The sequence below is a fragment of the Schistocerca serialis genome, chromosome 1 (genome assembly GCF_023864345.2).
Source record: "Schistocerca serialis cubense isolate TAMUIC-IGC-003099 chromosome 1, iqSchSeri2.2, whole genome shotgun sequence".
Taxonomy (NCBI): domain Eukaryota; kingdom Metazoa; phylum Arthropoda; class Insecta; order Orthoptera; family Acrididae; genus Schistocerca; species Schistocerca serialis.
In genome coordinates this window covers 526245685-526266445 of record NC_064638.1, presented here as the reverse complement: position 1 = coordinate 526266445, position 20761 = coordinate 526245685, and the positions used below count along the sequence as shown (strand labels likewise).

Genomic DNA, 20761 nt, shown 5'->3' with positions numbered 1-20761 from the left:
ATTCCTAGAGTCATCATTTAAAGCTTGTACCTTTGTTAGTAGATTTTCTCGGGATAGCTTACTTCCATCCTCAAGAGTTTGCCAGTTCAGTTTCTTCAGCATTCTGTGATACTCTCCCGCGGGTCCAACATATCTGTGACCATTCATGCTGCCCTTCCCTGTATACATCCAATATCCCCTGTTAGTCCTATTTGGGTTGGATCCCACACACTTAAGCAAATTTCTAGAATGGGTCCATGAGTGATTTGTAAGTAACATCCTTCACTTCCCCAGTATTCAACTAGTAAACCAAAGTCTACAACCTGCTTTACCCATGATTGATCCTTGTGATCATTTCTCTTTTCTTCATATCCCTACAAAGTACTACACTCATGTATTTGTATGAGTTGGCCAATTCCAGCTATGACTCGATGATATTATAGTCATAGGATACTGTGCTTTTTCATTTAGTGAAGTGCACAGCTTTACATCTCTGAACATTTAAAGTAAGTTGGCAATCTTGGAACCGCTTTAAAATCTTATCAAGATCCGATTGAATATTTATGCAGTCTTTTTCAAACAGTACTACATTACAGATAACTGCAACATCTGCAAAATGTCTGAGGTTACTATTAACATTGTCTCCAAGGTCATTAATATACAACATGAACAGCAAGAGTCTTAATACGCTTCCATGGGGCATATCTAAAGTTAGCTGACAATGACTCTCTATCCAAGAGAACATGCTGTTTCCTCCTTACCATGAAGTCCTCAATCTAGTCACAAATTTCACTTGATACCCATATGATCATAATTTTGACAATAAGTGTAGGTGTGGTACGCAGTCAAATGCTTTTTGAAAATAAAGAAATACTGCATCCAACTGACTGCCTTGATCCCAAGCTTTCAGTACGTCAAGTGAGAAAATTATGAGTTGGGTTTCACATGGTTGATGTTCTCTGAATCCCTGCTCGTTGGCATGGGAGAGGTCATTCTGTTTGAGATATCTCATTGTGTTTGAGCTCAGAATATGTTCGAAGAGTCTACTACAAATCAATATCAAGGACATTGGACAGTAGTTTTGTGGATCACTAATACTATCCCTCTGGAAGACGGGTGTCACCTGTGCTTTCAGTTTTTTGTTCAAAGTATCTATAATAGATTAAAGTTAAAGGGAGGTTAACTCAGATGCAAATTCAGTATAATATTTGATAGGAATTCCATTGGGCCATGGGGCTTTGATCAGTTTTAAAGATTTTAGTTGTTTCTCAACACCACTAACACAATCATTTCACTCTTCATTTCAGGGTACTAGGATTGAATTGGGGCAATTCTCCTGGGTTTTCCTTTGAAAAGGAACTTTTGAAAATTGAGTTAAGCATTACAATTTTTGCTTTGCTACCCTCAATTCCAGTTTTTGTCTCATTCGCTAGGGAGTGGACACTAACTTTGGTGTCACTAAGATCCTTTACAAATAACCAGAATTTCTTTGTAAAAGATTATTTGACAATATTCTGCTACAGTAGTCACTGAAGGCTTCATGCATTTCTGTCTTGACAGCCAAATTTGACATTCACAACAGAATGTGTCATTTATTATTCTAATGTCTGAGCTCAAGCTGTACATAAAAGTGATGTTACCAGTTCCTAAATGTTGTAATATAAGAATTGATTGTACATTGGGATATATTATACGAAGTAACTGAGCAAAGAAGTAATTCATATAACTTTGCATACAGTTGAAAACTGGTAAAGTTTACCAGAGTTCAGCACAAACATGAGTGCAGTGCTAACACAGTCTATCAAGCTGCACAAACAGTGTCCGATGGAAATTTAATTACAGGTGAAGTTGTTCAGAGCTTCAAGGTAACAACAAAATTGAATCTGAATACATGTATATTTAAAGGGGAACACTGCACCTTCCACTAATTAGGGATTGTTGTTATCATCTTTCTTCTCACTCACTCACTCTCTCTCTCTCTCTCTTTCCTACTAAGATAGAGTCTCAACAGTGAAGTGTATTTCGTTTGGTAAAGCTGGAATGTTTCGGCATGGCAATATCACGCCACCATCTGAAGAGCAGGTGTTACCCATGTGAATTATAGAAGAGTCTGTAACTTCCAACTGTTTGTCTAAATTTAGCCACTCAACTATTTCCATATTTACTGCCACTTCACAGCCTGGCAAACTTCTGATTAAATTATACAAGGGATGATCATCCTCACCATCAAAATCTTTGGTTTCTATGTTAGGCCTACTTTCCTGTAGAATTTTTCTACATAAATTAGAAACTGTATCTGACTTTATCTCCCTCCACCACTCAATGATTCAGTACACAACAACCTTCACAGTTACTTTCTTTAAAGCTCTTACAAGATGAGGATGCATTAACCACTGTCAAAATAGCTCTGCATGGCAATCCCTTTCCTTCTAAACACTTTTTGCACACTAGTACAAATGAATAAAAAGCAATTCTTCATCATTTCATGATTCATCCAGGTATTATTCTGATGCACGTAGGTAACCAGCCCAAGAGCTGACATGGTTACATTTTTGAATGCTCTTGGCTTGACAGACTTCCCAGTTACAACCAGTTTTAGTTTGTGGTTTCTAATTGTATTTGAAGCTGCCCTAACTACAAGCCACTCTTTCCTCTTTATGTGCCTGGGAGCACTTTTTTCTTCTGTAGTTTTCTGACCCATCCTTGCCTAGCAGAGCTTTTCGTCCATCTCTAACAACGACAAAGTCAACAGGACAATAAACCCCACCTTCCTCCCTCTTTTCCTTCCTTCCTTCTCATAATGAGACAACTGTGCAATTGTTCATTGTGCGTGTGAACGATTATTTGATAGATTTCAAACCCTCCAAATACCAACAGTCATAGTTCTAAATGTTACTGCATACTATTCTATTTCTGTTAGAACTACACAAAAGATATAGAATGTGCATGTAATGTACAGATTATATTTCAGTCCCAAAGGTTATAATTCATAGAAATATAAGCTCATGGAATGTGCAAGGGTCTGAAAATATCCAAATATTGTTAGAATATAAGGGAAGTCTACTATCATCATCCGAGCATAACGGATATCTGTACTAATAACTGCTACCACACATGTTTTAAATCCTGAGAGGCCAGTATCCACACAGTAACACAAAAGTGGGGAGAGAGGAAGAGCGGTGATGTTATAATATAGACTCACCTTTCATTATTAAATTAAACAGGCAGAGAAGATGCTATCGCTACATCTAATAATTCGGAGAAGAACAATAAACATTTTATTGTTTGTTGTTGTTGTGGTCTTCAGTCCTGAGACTGGTTTGATGCAGCTCTCCATGCTACTCTATCCTGTGCAAGCTTCTTCATATCCCAGTACCTACTGCAACCTACATCCTTCCAAATCTGCATAGTGTATTCATCTCTTGATCTCCCTCTACAATTTGTACCCTCCACACTGCCCTCCAATACTAAATTGGTGATACCTTGATGCCTCACAACATGTCCTACCAACCGATTCCTTCCTCTAGTCAAGTTGTGCCACAAACTCCTCTTCTCCCCAATTCTATTCAATACCTCCTCATTAGTTATGTGATCTACCCACCTAATCTTCAGCATCCTTCTGCAGCATCACATTTCGAAAGCTTCTATTCCCTTCTTGTCCAAACTATTTATCATCCATGTTTCACTTCCATACGTCATTGCACTCCATACTAATACTTTCAGAAATGATTTCCTGACACTTAAATCTATACTCGATGTTAACAAATTTCTCTTCTTCAGAAACGCTTTCCTTGCCATTGCCAGTCTACATTTTATATCCTCTCTACTTCGACCATCATCAGTTATTTTGGTCCCCAAATAGCAAAATTCCTTTACTACTTTAAGTGTCTCAATTTCTAATCTAATTCCCTCAGCATAACTTGACTTAATTCGACTACATTCCATTATCCTCTTTTGCTTTTGTTGAAGTTCGTCTTATATCCTTCTTTCAAGACACTATCCATACCGCTCAATTGCTCTTCCAAGTCCTTTGCTATCTCTGACAGAATTACAAAGTCATTGGCGAACCTCAAAGTTTTTATTTCTTCTCCATGGATTTTAATACCTACCGGAATTTTTCTTTTGTTTACTTTACTGCTTGTCCAATATAAAGAGTGAATAACACCAGGGAGAGGCTACAATATTGCCTTACTCCCTTCCCACCCGCTGCTTCCCTTTCATGCCCATCAACTCTTATAGCTTCCATCAGGTTTCTGTACAAATTGTAAATAGCCTTTCGCTCCATGTATTCTACCCCCACCACCTTCAGAATTTGAAAGAGAGTATTCCAGTCAACATTGTCAAAAGCTTACTCTAAGTCTACAAATGCTAAGAAACGTAGGATAGCCTTTCCTTAATCTATTTTCAAAGATAAGTCGTACGGGCAGTATTGCCTCACATGTCCCAATATTTCTACAGAATCCTAACTGATCTTCCCCGAAGTCAGCTTCTACCAGTTTTTCCATTCGTCCATAAAGAATTCGCGTTAGTATTTGGCAGCCGTGGCATATTATACTCACAGTTTGGTAATATTCACATCTGTCAACACCTGCTTTCTTTGGGATTGGAATTATTATATTTTTCTTGAAGTCTGAGGGAATTTCGCCTGTCTTATACATCTTGCTTACCAGATGGTAGAGTGTTGTCAGGGTTGGCTCTCCCAAGGCTATCAGTAGTTCTAATGGAATGTTGTCTACTCCCGAGGCCTTGTTTCGACTTAGGTCTTTCAGTGCTCTGTCAAATTCTTCACGCAGTATCATATCTCCCATTTCATCTTCATCTACATCCTCTTCCATTTCCATAATATTGTCCTCAAATACTTTGCCCTTGTATAGACCCTCTATATACTCCTTCCACCTTTCTGCTTTCCCTTCTTTGCTTAGAACTGGGTTTCCATCTGAGCTCTTGATATTCATGCAAGTGGTTCTCTTTTCTCCAAAGGTCTCTTTAATTTTCCTGTAGGCATTATCTATCTCACCACTAGTGAGATAAGCCTCTACATCCTTAAATTTGTCCTCTAGTCATCTCTGCTTAGCCATTTTGACCTTCCTGTTGATCTCATTTTTGAGACGTTTGTATTCCTTTTTGCCTGCTTCATTTACTGCATTTTTATATTTTCTCCTTTCATCAATTAAAATGAATATTTCTTCTGTTACCCAAGGATTTCTACTAGCCCTTGTGTTTTTACCTCCTTGATCCTCTGCTGCCTTCACTACTTCATCCCTCAAAAGTACCCATTCTTCTTCTACTGTATTTCTTGCCCCCAGTCTTGTCAATTGTTCCCTTATGCTCTTCCTGAAACTCTCTACAACCTCTGGTTTAGTCAGTTTATCCAGGTCCCATCTCCTTAAATTCCCACCTTTTTGCAGTTTCTTCAGTTTTAATCTACAGTTCACAACAAATAGATTGTGGTCAGAGTCCACATCTGTCCCTGGAAATGTCTCACAATTCCTAAATCTCTGTCTTACCATTATATATTCAATCTGATACCTTCTAGTATCTCCAGGCTTCTTCCATGTATACAATCTTCTTTCATGATTCTTGAACCAAGTGTTAGCTATGATTAAGTTATGCTCCGTGCAAAATTCTACCAGGCGGCTTCCTCTTTCATTTCTTCCCCCCAAACCATATTCACCTACTACATTTCCTTCTCTTCCTTTTCCTACTATCGAATTTCAGTCACCCATGACTATTAAATTTTCATCTCCCTTCACTATCTGAATAATATCTTTTATCTCATCATAAATTTCATCAATTTCTTCGTCATCTGCATAGCTAGTTGGCTTACAAACTTGTACTACTGGAGTAGGCGTGGGCTTCGTGTCTATCTTGGCCACAATAATGTGTTCACTATGCTGTTTGTAGTAGCTTACCTGCATTCCTATTTTTTTTATTCATTATTAAACCTACTCCTGCATTACCCCTATTTGATTTTGTATTTATAACCCCATATTCACCTCACCAAAAGTCTTGTTCCTCCTGCCACTGAACTTCACTAATACCCACTTTATCTAACTTTAACCTAATCATTTCCATTTTTAAATTTTCTAACCTACCAGAGATTGTACACAGTTTCAGGAAGAACATAAGGGAACAATTGACAGGAATGGGGGAAAGAAATACAGTAGAAGAAGAATGGGTAGCTTTGAGGGATGAATAGTGAAGGCAGCAGAGGATCAAATAGGTAAAAAGACAAGGGCTAGTAGAAACCCTTGGGTAACAGAAGAAATATTGAATTTAATTGATGAAAGGAGAAAATATAAAAACGCAGTAAATGAAGCAGGCAAAAAGGAATACAAACGTCTCAAAAATGATATCGACAGGAAGTGCAAAATGGCTAAGCAGGGATGGCTAGAGGACAAATGTAAGGATGTAGAGGCTTATCTCACTAGGGGTAAGATTGATACTGCGTACAGGAAAATTAAAGAGACCTTTGGAGAAAGGAGAACCACTTGCATGAATATGAAGAGCTCAGATGGAAACCCAGTTCTAAGCAAAGAAGGGAAAGCAGAAAGGTGGAAGGAGTATATAGAGGGCCTATACAAGGGCGATGTACTTGAGAACAATATTATGGAAATGGAAGAGGATGTAGATGAAGATGAAATGGGAGATATGATATTGCGTGAAGAGTTTGGCAGAGCACTGAAAGACCTGAGTCGAAACATGGCCCCCGGAGTAGACAACATTCCATTAGAACTACTGACAACCTTGGGAGAGCCAGTCCTGACAATACTCTACCATCTGCTGAGCAAGATATATGAGACAGGCGAAATACCCTCAGACTTCAAGAAGAATATAATAATCCCAATCCCAAAGAAAGCAGGTGCTGACAGATGTGAAAATTTCTGAACTATCAGTTTAATAAGTCACAGCTGCAAAATACTAACGCGAATTCTTTACAGACGAATGGAAAAACTGATAGAAGCCGACCTCGGGGAAGATCAGTTTGGATTCCGTAGAAATGTTGGAACACGTGAGGCAAAACTGACCCTACGACTTATCTTAGAAGAAAGATTAAGGAAAGGCAAACCTATGTTTCTAGCAATTGTAGACTTAGAGAAAGCTTTTGACAAAGTTGACTGGAATACTCTCTTTCAAATTCTCAAGGTGGCACGGATAAAATACAGGAGGGAAAGGCTATTTGCAATTTGTACAGAAACCAGATGGCAGTTATAAGAGGCGAGGGACATGAAAGGGAAGCAGTGGTTGGGAAGGGAGTGAGACAGGGTTGTAGCCTATCCCCGATGTTATTCAATCTGTATATTGAGCAAGGAGTAAAGGAAACAAAAGAAAAGTTCGGAGTAGGTATTAAAATCCATGGAAAAGAAATAAAAACTTTGAGGTTCGCCGATGACATTCTAATTCTGTCAGAGACAGCAAAGGACTTGGAAGAGCAATTGAATGGAATGGACAGTGTCCTGAAAGGAGGGTATAAGATGAACATCAAGAAAAGCATAACGAAGATAATGGAATGCAGTCGAATTAAGTCAGGTGATGCTGAGGGAATTAGATTAGGAAATGAGACACTTAAAGTAGTAAAGGAGTTTTGCTATTTGGGGAGCAAAATAACTGATGATGGTCAAAGTAGAGAGGATATAAAATGTAGACTGGCAATGGCAAGGAAAGCGTTTCTTAAGAAGAAAAATTTGTTAACATCGAGTATAGATTTAAGCGTCAGGAAGTCGTTTCTCAAAGTATTTGTATGGAGTGTAGCCATGTATGGAAGTGAAACGTGGATGATAAATAGCTTAGACAAGAAGAGAATAGAAGCTTTCGAAATGTGGTGCTACAGAAGAATGCTGAAGATTAGATGGGTTGATCACATAACTAATGAGGAGGTATTGAATAGAATTGGGGAGAGGAGGAGCTTGTGGCACAACTTGACTAGAAGAAGCGATCGGTTGGTAGGACATGTTCTGAGACATCGAGGAATCACCAATTTAGTATTGGAGGGCAGCATGGAGGGTAAAAATCATAGAGGAAGACCAAGAGATGAATACACTAAGCAGATCCAGAAGGATGTAGGTTGCAGTAGGTACTGGGAGATGAAGAAGCTTGCACAGGATAAGGTACCATGGAGAGCTGCATCAAACCAGTCTCAGGATTGAAGACCACAACAACAACAACCTACCTGCCCGATTAAGGGATCTGACATTCCACGCTCCGATCCGTAGAACACCAGTTCTCTTTCTCCTGATAACGACGTCCTCTTGGGTAGTCCCCGCCGGGAGATCTGAATGGAGGACTATTTTACTTCCGGAATATTTTCCCAAAGAGGATGCCATCATCATTTAACCATACAGTAAAGCTGCATGCCCTCGGGAAAAATTACAGCTGTAGTTTCCCCTCGCTTTCAGCCGTTCGCAGTACCAGCACAGGAAGGCCGTTTTGGTTAGTGTTACAAGGCCAGATAAGTCAATCATCCAGACTGTTGCCCCTGCAACTATTGAAAAGGCTGCTGCCCCTCTTCAGGAACAACATGGTTGTCTGGCTTCACAACAGATACCCCTCCATTGTGGTTGCACCTACGGTACGGCTATCTGTATCGCTGAGGCACGCAAGCCTCCCCACCAACGGCAAGTTCAATGGTTCATGGTTTATTAATTCTTTATTAACATTTTTGGAATCCACACTCAATTTACTTATAGCTTACAGGAAAAAACATAAATCTGATACAGGAAACAGATTATTGTCAGAGCTGGAAGTGAACACGTACTGTCATATGAAGTAGTGCAGCCTTCCCATTTCACAATCTGATATGAGACCAGACAACAAGCAACCAATATTCATATACAAACCTCTGTGGAAAACAGCTAGGTAACCTGTCTAAATATTATGAGAAAAATTGTATCATTAAGTCAGCTGCAAATTATAGGTATTTAAAAGATTTTCAATGTCAGCTTTGAAGTTTGAAAGATGAATTCACAGACACAATTTCAAAGTTATCTCAGATTTTGATGCACATCACTACAATGCATACAATAGTACCGTAATGTTTCTTTTAGTAATTGTAAAATACCATAAAATTTCATTACCTATGTAACAACAAATCTGTCAGATGCTTTCCATAATCAATTGAGAGCATTTTTCTCACACTATGCACAGCTAATTCTGTCACAGAAAGAGGCTTCTTCTGGATCTTTTAAAATGGCTGTCTTCCTCAGTGGCTGTATGTTTTCTGTACTCGTAAGTGCAAGGTCCATTTATAATTCTTAATTAACTTGTACTATGAATACTAGTAGAAAAAGTGGCAAGATAACAGAAATTACTTGAATGCTATAGTGAAAGATTTTTATCTGATATTCTGTTTACTTTGACAAATGATAACTTATTTTACTTTTTTGAACTAGAAATAAGATTTTAAAAAGAAATGCGTGATTTTTCTGTAACAACATACACACAGCATGAAAAGCAAGAGAACATATTCCATTGAATATATATGGCTTAATACATCTGCATGTTATTGAAGTTTTGGCGTGTAAAACAGCCAGAAGTTATTGTTTTATTTTAAGAAAAATGCAATGTCCAACAAGATCTGAAGATGGTAACACTGATTACCAAAACTGATTATCATGAGTAAAGGTTATTATTAGTGATCACGGCAAAGAAGTTTGTCTTCTCCAATATATTATCATGGATCGCCACTTACAGTTAAAAATATTTGAAATAAAACAAAAAAAAGAGAGGGCATTTCCGTGGGTCCTCAGATACACAAATTGTACAGAGATGAGCATTTCAATTCCACTGTAACAGGTGAGGAAAAGTTAGTTTCGAATACCTTTATTCAAGTGTCAACAAACTCTCTAGGAAACAAGAGGGCAGGAAACTATAAGGACCTTGTGGCAAATCTTTTGCACTGCTACAATAGACTAGGGTGCAACATCTTCTTAAAGTTACAGTTCGTAGATTCCCACTTGGACTTCTTTCTTGACAACTGTGGTGCTGTAACCAACGAGAACAGAGAAAGTCCCCACCAGCAAATTTTGGACATAGAAATGAGATACCAGGGAAAGTTGAGTGCATCAATGTTAGTCGATTACTGCTGGATGCTAATCAGGCAATCTCCGGCAGAAAACTGAAAATGCCAGGCAAAGCAGTTGCACCTTCAGTGACCTTCCTCTGAGGGGTAACACCAAGGTTATATCAGCAATACTGAAAAATTATCATAACTTCAAAACCAGAGATAATTATGAATTTTCATTAACACTTTTGCTACCTGCACATCCAAACATAAAAAATAGGTGTTTTCATGCCAGTTACAGATAAAAAGTAATATTTTGTTGGCTAGTATAATGTTCTGCATGAGACACCAGAATAAATCATGCTGAAAACTACATATTTACACCAGTATTACTTACATTTTCAGAGATTTTAAAGAGACAATGTATAATATATTGTTTAACTATTTCTTTGAACTAACTTACAGACAAATTCTCAACACCGTTACAGGCATGATTCTTTATTGACCAGGCAATATATTTCTTACTACACAACTTAGTGGAAAGCTTTTATGAAAACATTACAGCCATTGGGCATCTTCTGCAACAGTGGGTATTGTTACATATACACAACATATTTTTAAGTGAATTATAACATTATGAAATCAGGGGTAAAGCATTATCTGATTGGTATGGAGCAAAAGAGTGCTTTACACTTAAAACATAAAAAGAAATTAACAAGCATCTGACAGGGGTGCTGCGACACTAAGTGTTCTGCTGGGTTCCATACTAGGGCAGCTTCTCTCTTTTTCCATCAAATATAAATAAATGACTTGCCCTTAACTGAAGGAGATAGCTATAAAGATGTTTTATTTGCATGTTAATGTAACTGTTACAGATTCATATCATGGACAGAATAATGAAGGAAAATATGGTCAGTAACAAGCATTTCTTGAAGTAGGCTGATTTTTAATAGCTATAAAACGCTTGAACGCTATAGTGAACATGTTTTAAAGATTTTTATCTGATATTCTGATTACTTTGACAAATGAAAACTAGTTTTACTTTTTTTAACTAGAAATAAGGTTTTAAAATGAAATGCATGATCTTTTCTGTAACAAAATAAAAACAGCCTGAAAAGCAAGAGGACGTATTCCACTGAATATATATCTCTTAAGACATCTTCATGTTATTGAAGTTTTGGAGCTTAAAACAGCCACAAGTTATTGAAAATTAGGTCAGTCACAAAAAACACAATTTACACAGTATATAGGCCATGGAAAATATCAAGACAAACACTAATTGGCCTTACAACATACCGTAATCATCCGAAGAGGTGTGTGTGATATGTATCCTTGGGTGACCTTGTTGAGAGTGTCAGTGAACATGGAACGAAGTTCTGCTGACTTACTATATACTAAGTCAATCTGCGGCCACCATGATAACCTGGGTTGAGTAATTATCCTGTAACAAATTTAAAATATCTTTTCTAAAAAAAGGTACTCTTACAATTTTATTCAGGTTTCTATTCAAAGTTGCCTGCACATATTAAAACCAATACAAATACACCAAGGAAATGTCTGGCCAGTAAGTATGGATCTCTTCTTCATACTTATTTTAAGTATGATCATGGAGGAAATTATCTTCATAATTAATGAGATTTATTATGTTCTGGACTGGTTGCTTATCTGAATGAAACACAGAATAGTGCACATTTATAAACTGTGCTCATTAAGCATCATGGACAAAACATAACAGAATTATTAAACCCAGTTTTACATGTCACAGTTCTTAGTAAAAAGAACAAATTCTGATTCATGTGACACTCACAAATCACTACCTACCCATCAAAAAAGACAGTGTGGTATTATACAATTGATCTTGCCAAAATCTAACACAATACAATGATCAGTTAAATGAGTGACGTACAGACAACAGCTCATCAATAGTTAAAATGGTGAAAAGGGGACAGCCATGTAATCAGAAAGATGAAGACTGCAGCTCAGTTTAACATACTTGTGTTCTCCTTCACAGCATACACATGTGTGTATGTGCATCGCCCCACCCCAGCACAGTTATGGATATGTAGCTCTGCGCGCCTGTGTGTGCGTGTGTGTGTGTGTGTGTGTGTGTGTGTGTGTGTGTGTGTGTGGTTGTCTTGGTCTGTGTGCGCACATACCCGCATTATGATGAAGAATACGAGTTAGAAATCTGGGCTCAAGTGTTCAATTTCTTGTCTATGTGCCTACTCTTCCACTTATGATGAACAGCTGTCTTTATTAATTCAGTTTCTTGTATTACCAGGTTTTCCATTAATTTATTAACTGAACATCATGGGAAACATCGAAATTGCGCACAACAGCATGGAGAACCATTCAAAAATCTCAAATTTTATACTTTCAAGTGAGCATCTCAGTGTTAAGTGCATTAGGAAGTGTAAATACATGGAAAGAATATTAAATAAGAATATGACAATTTAGAATCTGCAGTATATTTGAGGATACAGTGACGGAATTTACCAGTCGTCTTAGTGAATGTAACGGGTGGCACTTGAATTGGTACTATCCACTGTGTTCGATTAAAATAATAACGGGATGAACATTGCTTTAGTGGTAGGGATACACACACTGAATTTTGCTTTAGTGGTAGGGATACAGAGACTGAATGTTGCTTTAGTGGTAGGGATACAGACACTATAGACAACCCAAGTTCATATGTGTTCTCTTAATATAGATGACAGCTGCAGGTATGGTCTCCCTGCTTCTCCATGACTGAATCCCAAGTCTCAGAAGCTCTTTTATTCTATCCACGACATCACTTCTGTTCATCTGTTGAATGACTCAGATAATTATGGTAGAAAACTCTTCTACAGAAAGATAACGATGTCCACGCAGGGGTTTTTCAACTTCAAGAACAAGTCGAAGTCTGGTGGACCCATGTACAGCCTGGAGGGAGGATGCGACAACACTTCCCATATGTATGTATGCATGCAGTTTTTTGCCTACAGCATTGCTGATACATTGGCAAGCATTGTGATGGAGAATGAGTGGCCCAGCCTTGAGTAACTGAAGTTGCGTTTTGTGCAAGTTTTGCACGAAGTTATGATAATACACTGTTGTGATACTTGCTCCACATGGGCCTCTATCTGTCATGATGATTCCTTGGTGATCATAAGTAAAAATCATCATTATCTTGAGCTTTGATTGAGTGTGTCGAAACATTTTTTTGGACATGAAGAACTGGAGCGTGGAATGTCAGATCTCTTAATTGGGCAGGTAGATTAGAAAATTTAAAAAGGGAAATGGACAGGTTAAAGTTAGATATAGTGGGAATTAGTGATGGTCGGTGGCAGGAGGAACAAGACTTTTGGTCAGGTGAATACAGAGTTATAAATACAAAATCAAATAGGGGTAATGCAGGAGTAGGTTTAATAATGAATAAAAAAATAGGAGTTCGGGTAAGCTACTACAAACAACATAGTGAACGCATTATTGTGGCCAAGATAGACACGAATCCCACCCCTACGACTGTAGTACAAGTCTATATGCCAACTAGCTCTGCAGATGATGAAGAAATTGAAGAAATGTATGATGAGATAAGAGAAATTATTCAGTTAGTGAAAGGAGATCAAAATTTAATAGTCATGGGTGACTGAAATTCGATAGTAGGAAAAGGAAGAGAAGGAAACGTAGTAGGTGAATATGGATTGGGGAGTAGAAATGAAAGAGGAAGCCGCCTGGTAGAATTTTGCACAGAGCATAACTTAATCATAGCTAACACTTCGTTCAAGAATCATAAAAGGAGGTTGTATACATGGAAGAAACCTGGAGATACTGACAGGTTTCAGATAGATTATATAATGGTAAGACAGAGATTTAGGAACCAGGTTTTAAATTGTAAGACATTTCCAGGGGCAGATGTGGACTCTGACCACATTCTATCGGTTATGAGCTGTAGATTATAACTGAAGAAACTGCAAAAAGGTGGGAATTTACGGAGATAGGACCTGGATAAACTGACTAAACCAGAGGTTGTAGAGAGTTTCAGGAAGAGCATAAGGGAACAATTGACAAGAATGGGGGCAAGAAATACAGTAGAAGAAGAATGGGTAGCTTTGAGGGATGAAGTAGTGAAGGCAGCAGAGGATCAAATAGGTAAAAAAACGAGGGCTAGTAGAAATCCTTGGGTAACAGAAGAGATACTGAATTTAACTGATGAAAGGGGAAAATATAAAAATGCAGTAAATGAAGCAGGCAAAAAGGAAAACAAACCTCTCAAAAATGAGATCGACAGGAAGTGCAAAATGGCTAAGCAGGGATGGTTAGAGGACAAATGTAAGGATGTAGAGGCTTATCTCACTAGGGGTAAGATAGATACTGCCTACAGGAAAATTAAAGAGACCTTTGGAGAAAAGAGAACCACTTGTATGAATATCAAGAGCTCAGATGGAAACCCAGTTCTAAGCAAAGAAGGGAAAGCAGAAAGGTGGAAGGAGTATATAGAGGGTCTATACAAGGGCGATGTACTTGAGGATAATATAATGGAAATGGAAGAGGATGTAGATCAAGATGAAATGGGAGATACGATACTGTGTGAAGAGTGTGACAGAGCTCTGAAAGACCTGAGTCGAAACAAGGCCCCCCGGAGTAGACAACATTCCATTAGGACTACTGACAGCCTTGGGAGAGCCAGTCCTGACAAAACTCTACCATCTGGTGAGCAAAATGTATGAGACAGGCGAAATACCCTCAGACTTCAAGAAGAATATAATAATTCCAATCCGAAAGAATGCAGGTGTTGACAGATGCGAAAATTAGCGAACTATCAGTTTAATAAGTCACGGCTGCAAAATACTAACACGAATTCTTTACAGACGAATGGAAAAACTGGTAGAAGCCGACCTCGAGGAAGATCAGTTTGGATTCCGAAGAAATGTGGGAACACATGAGGCAATACTGACCCTACGACTTATCTTAGAAGCTAGATTAAGAAAAGACAAACCTACGTTTCTAGCATTTGTAGACTTGGAGAAAGCTTTTGACAATGTTGACCGGAATACTCTCTTTCAAATTCTGAAGGTGGCAGGGGTAAACTACAGGGAGCGAAAGGCTATTTACAATTTGTACAGAAACCAGATGGCAGCTATAAGAGTCGAGGGACATGAAAGGGAAGCAGTGGTTGGGAAGGGAGTGAGACAGGGTTGTAGCCTCTCCCCGATGTTATTCAATCTGTATATTGAGCAAGCAGTAAAGGAAACAAAAGAAAAATTCGGAGTAGGTATTAAAATCCATGGAGAAGAAATAAAAACTTTAAGGTTCGCCGATGACATTGTAATTCTGTCAGAGACAGCAAAGGACTTGGAAGAGCAGTTGAACGGAATGGACAGTTTCTTGAAGGGAGGATATAAGATGAACATCAACAAAAGCAAAACGAGGATAATGGAATGTAGTCAAATTAAGTCGGGTGATGCTGAGGGAATTAGATTAGGAAATGAGACACTTAAAGTAGTCAAGGAGTTTTGCTATTTGGGGAGCAAAATAACTCATGATAGTCGAAGTAGAGAGGATATAAAATGTAGACTGGCAATGGCAAGGAAAGCGTTTCTGAAGAAGAGAAATTTGTTAACATCGAGAATAGATTTAAATGTCAGGAAGTCGTTTCTGAAAGTATTTGTATGGAGTGTAGCCATGTATGGAAGTGAAACATGGATGATAAATAGTTTGGACATGAAGAGAATAGAAGCTTTTGAAATGTGGTGCTACAGAAGAATGCTGAAGATTAAATGGGTAGATCGCATAACTAATGAGGAGGTATTGAATAGGATTGGGGAGAAGAGGAGTTTGTGGCACAACTTGACAAGAAGAAGGGATCTGTTGGTAGGACATGTTCTGAGGCATCAAGGGATCACCAATTTAGTATTGGAGGGCAGCGTGGAGGGTAAAAATCGTAGAGGGAGACCAAGAGATGAATACACTAAATAGATTCAGAAGGATGTAGGCTGCAGTACGTATTGGGAGATGAAGAAACTTGCACAGGATAGGGTAGCATGGAGAGCTGCATCAAACCAGTCTCAGGACTGCAGACCACAACAACAACCACATGAAGAACGTGAAGCACTCCATTCACTGGGCTGTGATTTCAACTCCAGTTCAGAGTCTCTAATCCATGCTTCATCAACAGCAACAATTCAACACAAGAATCCTTGATCTTCACAGTCGAATTGTTGTTTGAGCAAGGTTGCAATGTTCAGACATTTCTTCTTCCCTTCAGCTGTCAAACAGTGTGGGACCCACCTCGCAAAAATTTTTCTCTTCTTCAAATCATTTGTCTGAATATGGAATATTGATGTTGGGAGTATTCCCAAGGCTTCAGACAGTTTCTCACAAGTCGCACTGTGATCTTCTTCAAGAGCATCTGCCACAAGTCTCACACTTACTTCATTTGATGACATTTTTGGCTTTCTTGGTCTTGGATTATTGCCTATACTCATATGACAACCACAAAAATGATTAACCCAGCATGAAACTGTGCTCAAGCCCCTGTAAAATCCCCACAAACTTCACTTAATGCACTCTGGATTTCTGTTGTGTTTGAAGCATAAAGTTCCAGTCTCAGTGTATGACCTTTGGTCTTCAACAGTCACAGTACCTGAGACTCCCGCTGGGTCTATTTCTACTGCTTGCCAATTTTTTATCACAGTACACAGTGAAAAAAACAAAAACACATGCTTCTTCCTCAAGCTCCCAACTATATCAGACATAATTTTCATTGTTGTTGCATCAGACAATCTACAGTAATAACACTCTGTGTATTATTTATAAAATGTCCTCTGTAAGAGTTTACTAACTGAATATTTCTAAACAACATTTTATGGCATTTTATTTTCAGCTAGGTATTTTTAAATATTCAGATGTAACACTAGCCAACAGTGAAAGTGTAGCTGGGGCAAAATAAATGTTTGTTAATGATACTGACCACGCTGATAATGGAATCAACAATGAAAAACTCGAATTAGCTCTCATTTTGCAAGTTAAAGGTGGGTGCGGGTGCATATAATTATATTTTATTAGCCTTCATTGCCAATCCCTACCCATATAGGCTTCGAAATCCCAACAGAGTGATGAAGTTTCAGGCAACAATAACTGTGTGTATTCTGTCCCTATTTTTATCCCAGATTCGTAGCAAGAGCCAAGGGAAAGGGGGAGGGAAAGGAGGAGCAAAGAACGCTTCATTTAAGCATACTTTCAGACTGTTACAAGCTTGTTCTGTCTGTGTGCTGTAAGTGTGTCTTACTGAATGTAGTTACTGCATATTGTGACCTTAATTCCTGTGACTCAGTATGCCTTACAAGTGTGCAAACAGTACACACAATTTTTGCCACATTTGTGGACAGGCTACACTGAAATCGCAATGAAGGCCAATAATGCCATATATTAAGAAGGCCTACAAACTATACTCTGGCTGTGAAATTGGGGACCAGGATATCCTGCATCTCAAGTCTTCATTCATGGTGGAATCACAAAAGATCTTCCATAGGCTGTGCTATACCCTTGATTTGGCAAAACTATCACACTCTGGCAAAACTATCACGCCATGTGAATGATTTTTACTTTTGTATGACAATTCCCTTAACACAGTGTATTTTCCAGAAGAAGAGTGACCAGTGCCTCAAAGAGATGGTCTGCCTGATCCTGTCCCACCTGACTGTGATAGTGATGAGGGCAGTAGCAAAACTAGTACTCCACCATCATTTTCAAAACCTAGTTCTTCAGAAGATCCTTATATTGTGTGTAACAATAAGAGTACAAAGATTCACAAAATAACACAGTGTGAATTTAATGCCCCAGTGAGAGACATGGAAATGCCAAAAAGTAAAGCCGAATTGTTGGCCTCAAGACTGCAACAGAGTAATTGTTTTGATGAAACGGTAAAAGTGGTTGGTTCCATAACTACCATACACCATTCATTCCATTTTTCAAAAGTGAAAGGAACTTGGTATTTTGTAGTAATATACAGGGAATAACGGCAGCTAGGGGCACTGACTATAAAAGTTATCAGAGGAGGTTATTCATCGACTCCTCCAAAGTAAGTCTCAACTGTGTGCTACTGCATAATGGCAACATGTTGCCATTGATTCCAATTGGGTAGGCACCTTAAATGAAAGAAACAATTATTGTGATTGAATTTATTTGCAGGGATCAGAAAGTCATAGGCATTTTACTTGGGCTACAGCACAGGTACACCAAATTCTGTTGCTTCCTGTGCCTCTGGAATCTCTATGCCAAAGCACTTCATTATAAAAAGTTAGTTTGGCTATGAGTCAATCACTTAAATCAGGATCTCACAATGATTCACACAAAGCACTTTTCAGATCCAAGAATGCAATTCTCCCTTTTCTTCATATAAAACAGAGCCTAATGAAAAACTTCATTTAGGCTATGGTCAAAACTGAGGAAGCATTTCTCTGTTTGTACAAGTAATTTCCACATCTTAGCAGGGACCAATAAAACGGGCACCCTGACTGCAATGATGTGCTCTGTTGTGAGTGACATAAGACAGATGTGGTAAATAACTGTGTAAATAGTTGTTTCAATTTTGACTTGCCGATGCATCCGAGGTCTAGTCTTCTATGTAAATGCCAGTTCATGACAAAGGCCATTTTAACGCTATTTTAAGAAATACGCAATTTCCAACACGATCTGAAGATGGTAACACTGATTACCAAAACCGATTATCGCAAATAAAGGTTATTATTAGTGATCATGGGAAAGAAGTTTGTCTTCTCCAATGTATTACCACGGATCGCCCCTTACAGTTCAAAATTGTGAAATAAAACAAAACAAAAAGAGAGTGCATTTCCGTGGATCCTCAGATACACAAATTGTACAGAGATGAGCATTTCAATTCCACCCTTACAGGTGATGAAAAGTTAGTTTCGAATACCTTTATTCAAGTGTCAACAAACTTTCTAGGAAACAAGAGGGCAGGAAACCATAAGGACCTTGTGGCAAATCTTCTGCACTTCTACAGTAGACTAGGGTGCAACATCTCCTTAAAGTTACAGTTCGTAGATTCCCACTTGGACTTCTTTCTTGACAACTGTGGTGCTGTAACCAACGAGAACAGAGAAAGTCCCCACCAGCAAATTTTGGACATAGAAATGATATACCATGGAAAGTTGAGTACATCAATGTTAGTCGATTGCCGCTGGATGCTAATCAGGCAATCTCCAGCAGAAAACTGAAAATGCTAGGCAAGGCAGTTGCACCTTCAGTGACCTTCCTCTGAGGGGTAACACCAAGGTAATTACATGCATAAGTTATATCAGCAATACTGAAAAATTATCATAACTTCAAAACCAGAGATAATTATGCATTTTCATTAACACTTTTGCTACCAGCACATCCAAAAACATAAAAAATAGGTGTTTTCATGTCAGTTACAGATAAAAAGTAATATTTTGTTGGCTAGTATAATGTTCTGCATGAGACACCAGAATAAATCATGCTGAAAACTACATATTTACACCAGTATTACTTACATTTTCAGAGATTTTAAAGAGACAATGTATAATATATTGTTTAACTATTTCTTTGGACTAACTTACAGGCAAATTCTCAACACCGTTACAGGCATGATTCTTTATTGACCAGGCAATATATTTCTTACTACACAACTTAGTGGAAAGCTTTTACGAAAACATTACAGCCATTGGGCATCTTCTGCAACAGTGGGTATTGTTAAATATACACAACATATTTTTAAGTGAATTATAACATTATGAAATCAGGGGTAAAGCATTATCTGATTGGTATGGAGCAAAAGAGTGCTTTACACTTAAACATAAAAAGAAATTAACAAGCATCTGACAGGGGTGCTGCGACACTAAGTGTTCTGCTGGGTTCCATACTAGGGCAGCTTCTCTCTTTTTCCATCAAATATAAATAAATGGCTTGCCCTTAACTGTAGGAGATAGCTATAAAGATGTTTTATTTGCATGTTAATGTAACTGTTGCAGATTCTGGTCATGGATAGAATAATAAAGGAAAATATGGCCAGTAACAAGCATTTCTTGAAGTAGGCTGATTTTTAATACCTACAAAACACAGTTAAATCATTTTCTGACACACAGTTCTGTCCATGGTCACTTTCAACTTTCTTACAGTGGCGGCATCATTATTGTAACAGACATGACCAGATTAATGAAACTGACGGTAGAATATAACCTCTCTGTAGAACTGTTATAATGTCCTTCTGCTGAAGCTGAATGCAGCTATATTTACAATTAAGAAATTGCTTATGCCCGCCCCTAGTAACACAGTGAAAGTTAAAGACTTTTCCCAAATGATTCCTTGATACTTTACAGGACAATATATTAGGACACCTCAGTTCAAGCCTGAATAATATTTATACTCCAAAGCCAGCCATCTGGATGATAATCATTTTGATTTGTAAAGCTCATGTGTGCTGCTATTTACAGAGTTGGGGTTCTTACACTGACATCACACTAAAGTTAATCACTCATTTAATTTTGAGCTGACAATGTAAATTTGTTTCTAAGGAACAACAGTACCCATTCAGTGAACACATGAGACTGAAATGATTTTTATGTCAAAAGCACAACCTTCCTTACTGGTCAAAGAAGTGTGCAGCAATTTGCAACATTCCTTGTTTAATTGGCTTCCTCAAATGTTGAAGTCTGTTAGTGATAAAGCACAGCTGAAGGCTTTTCTCCTGAGAAAAACCTTGAATACACTGCAGCAATGCTTTAGTTCATCTAATTATGTTGTGGGAAAGCAACTCAA

The 20761-nt window shown here is 38.2% G+C and overlaps 1 protein-coding gene across 1 annotated transcript in view; it reads right to left on the bottom strand.

Annotated features, from left to right (window-relative positions):
• The window catches only part of LOC126474727 (neurofibromin), a 457914-nt gene that overhangs the window by 344211 nt on the left and 92942 nt on the right, over positions 1 to 20761 (bottom strand). The window contains exon 10 of the mRNA XM_050102210.1: positions 11276 to 11420. Coding sequence (XP_049958167.1) covers positions 11276 to 11420 — 145 coding nt within the window. The remainder of the gene's footprint in view (positions 1 to 11275; positions 11421 to 20761) is intronic.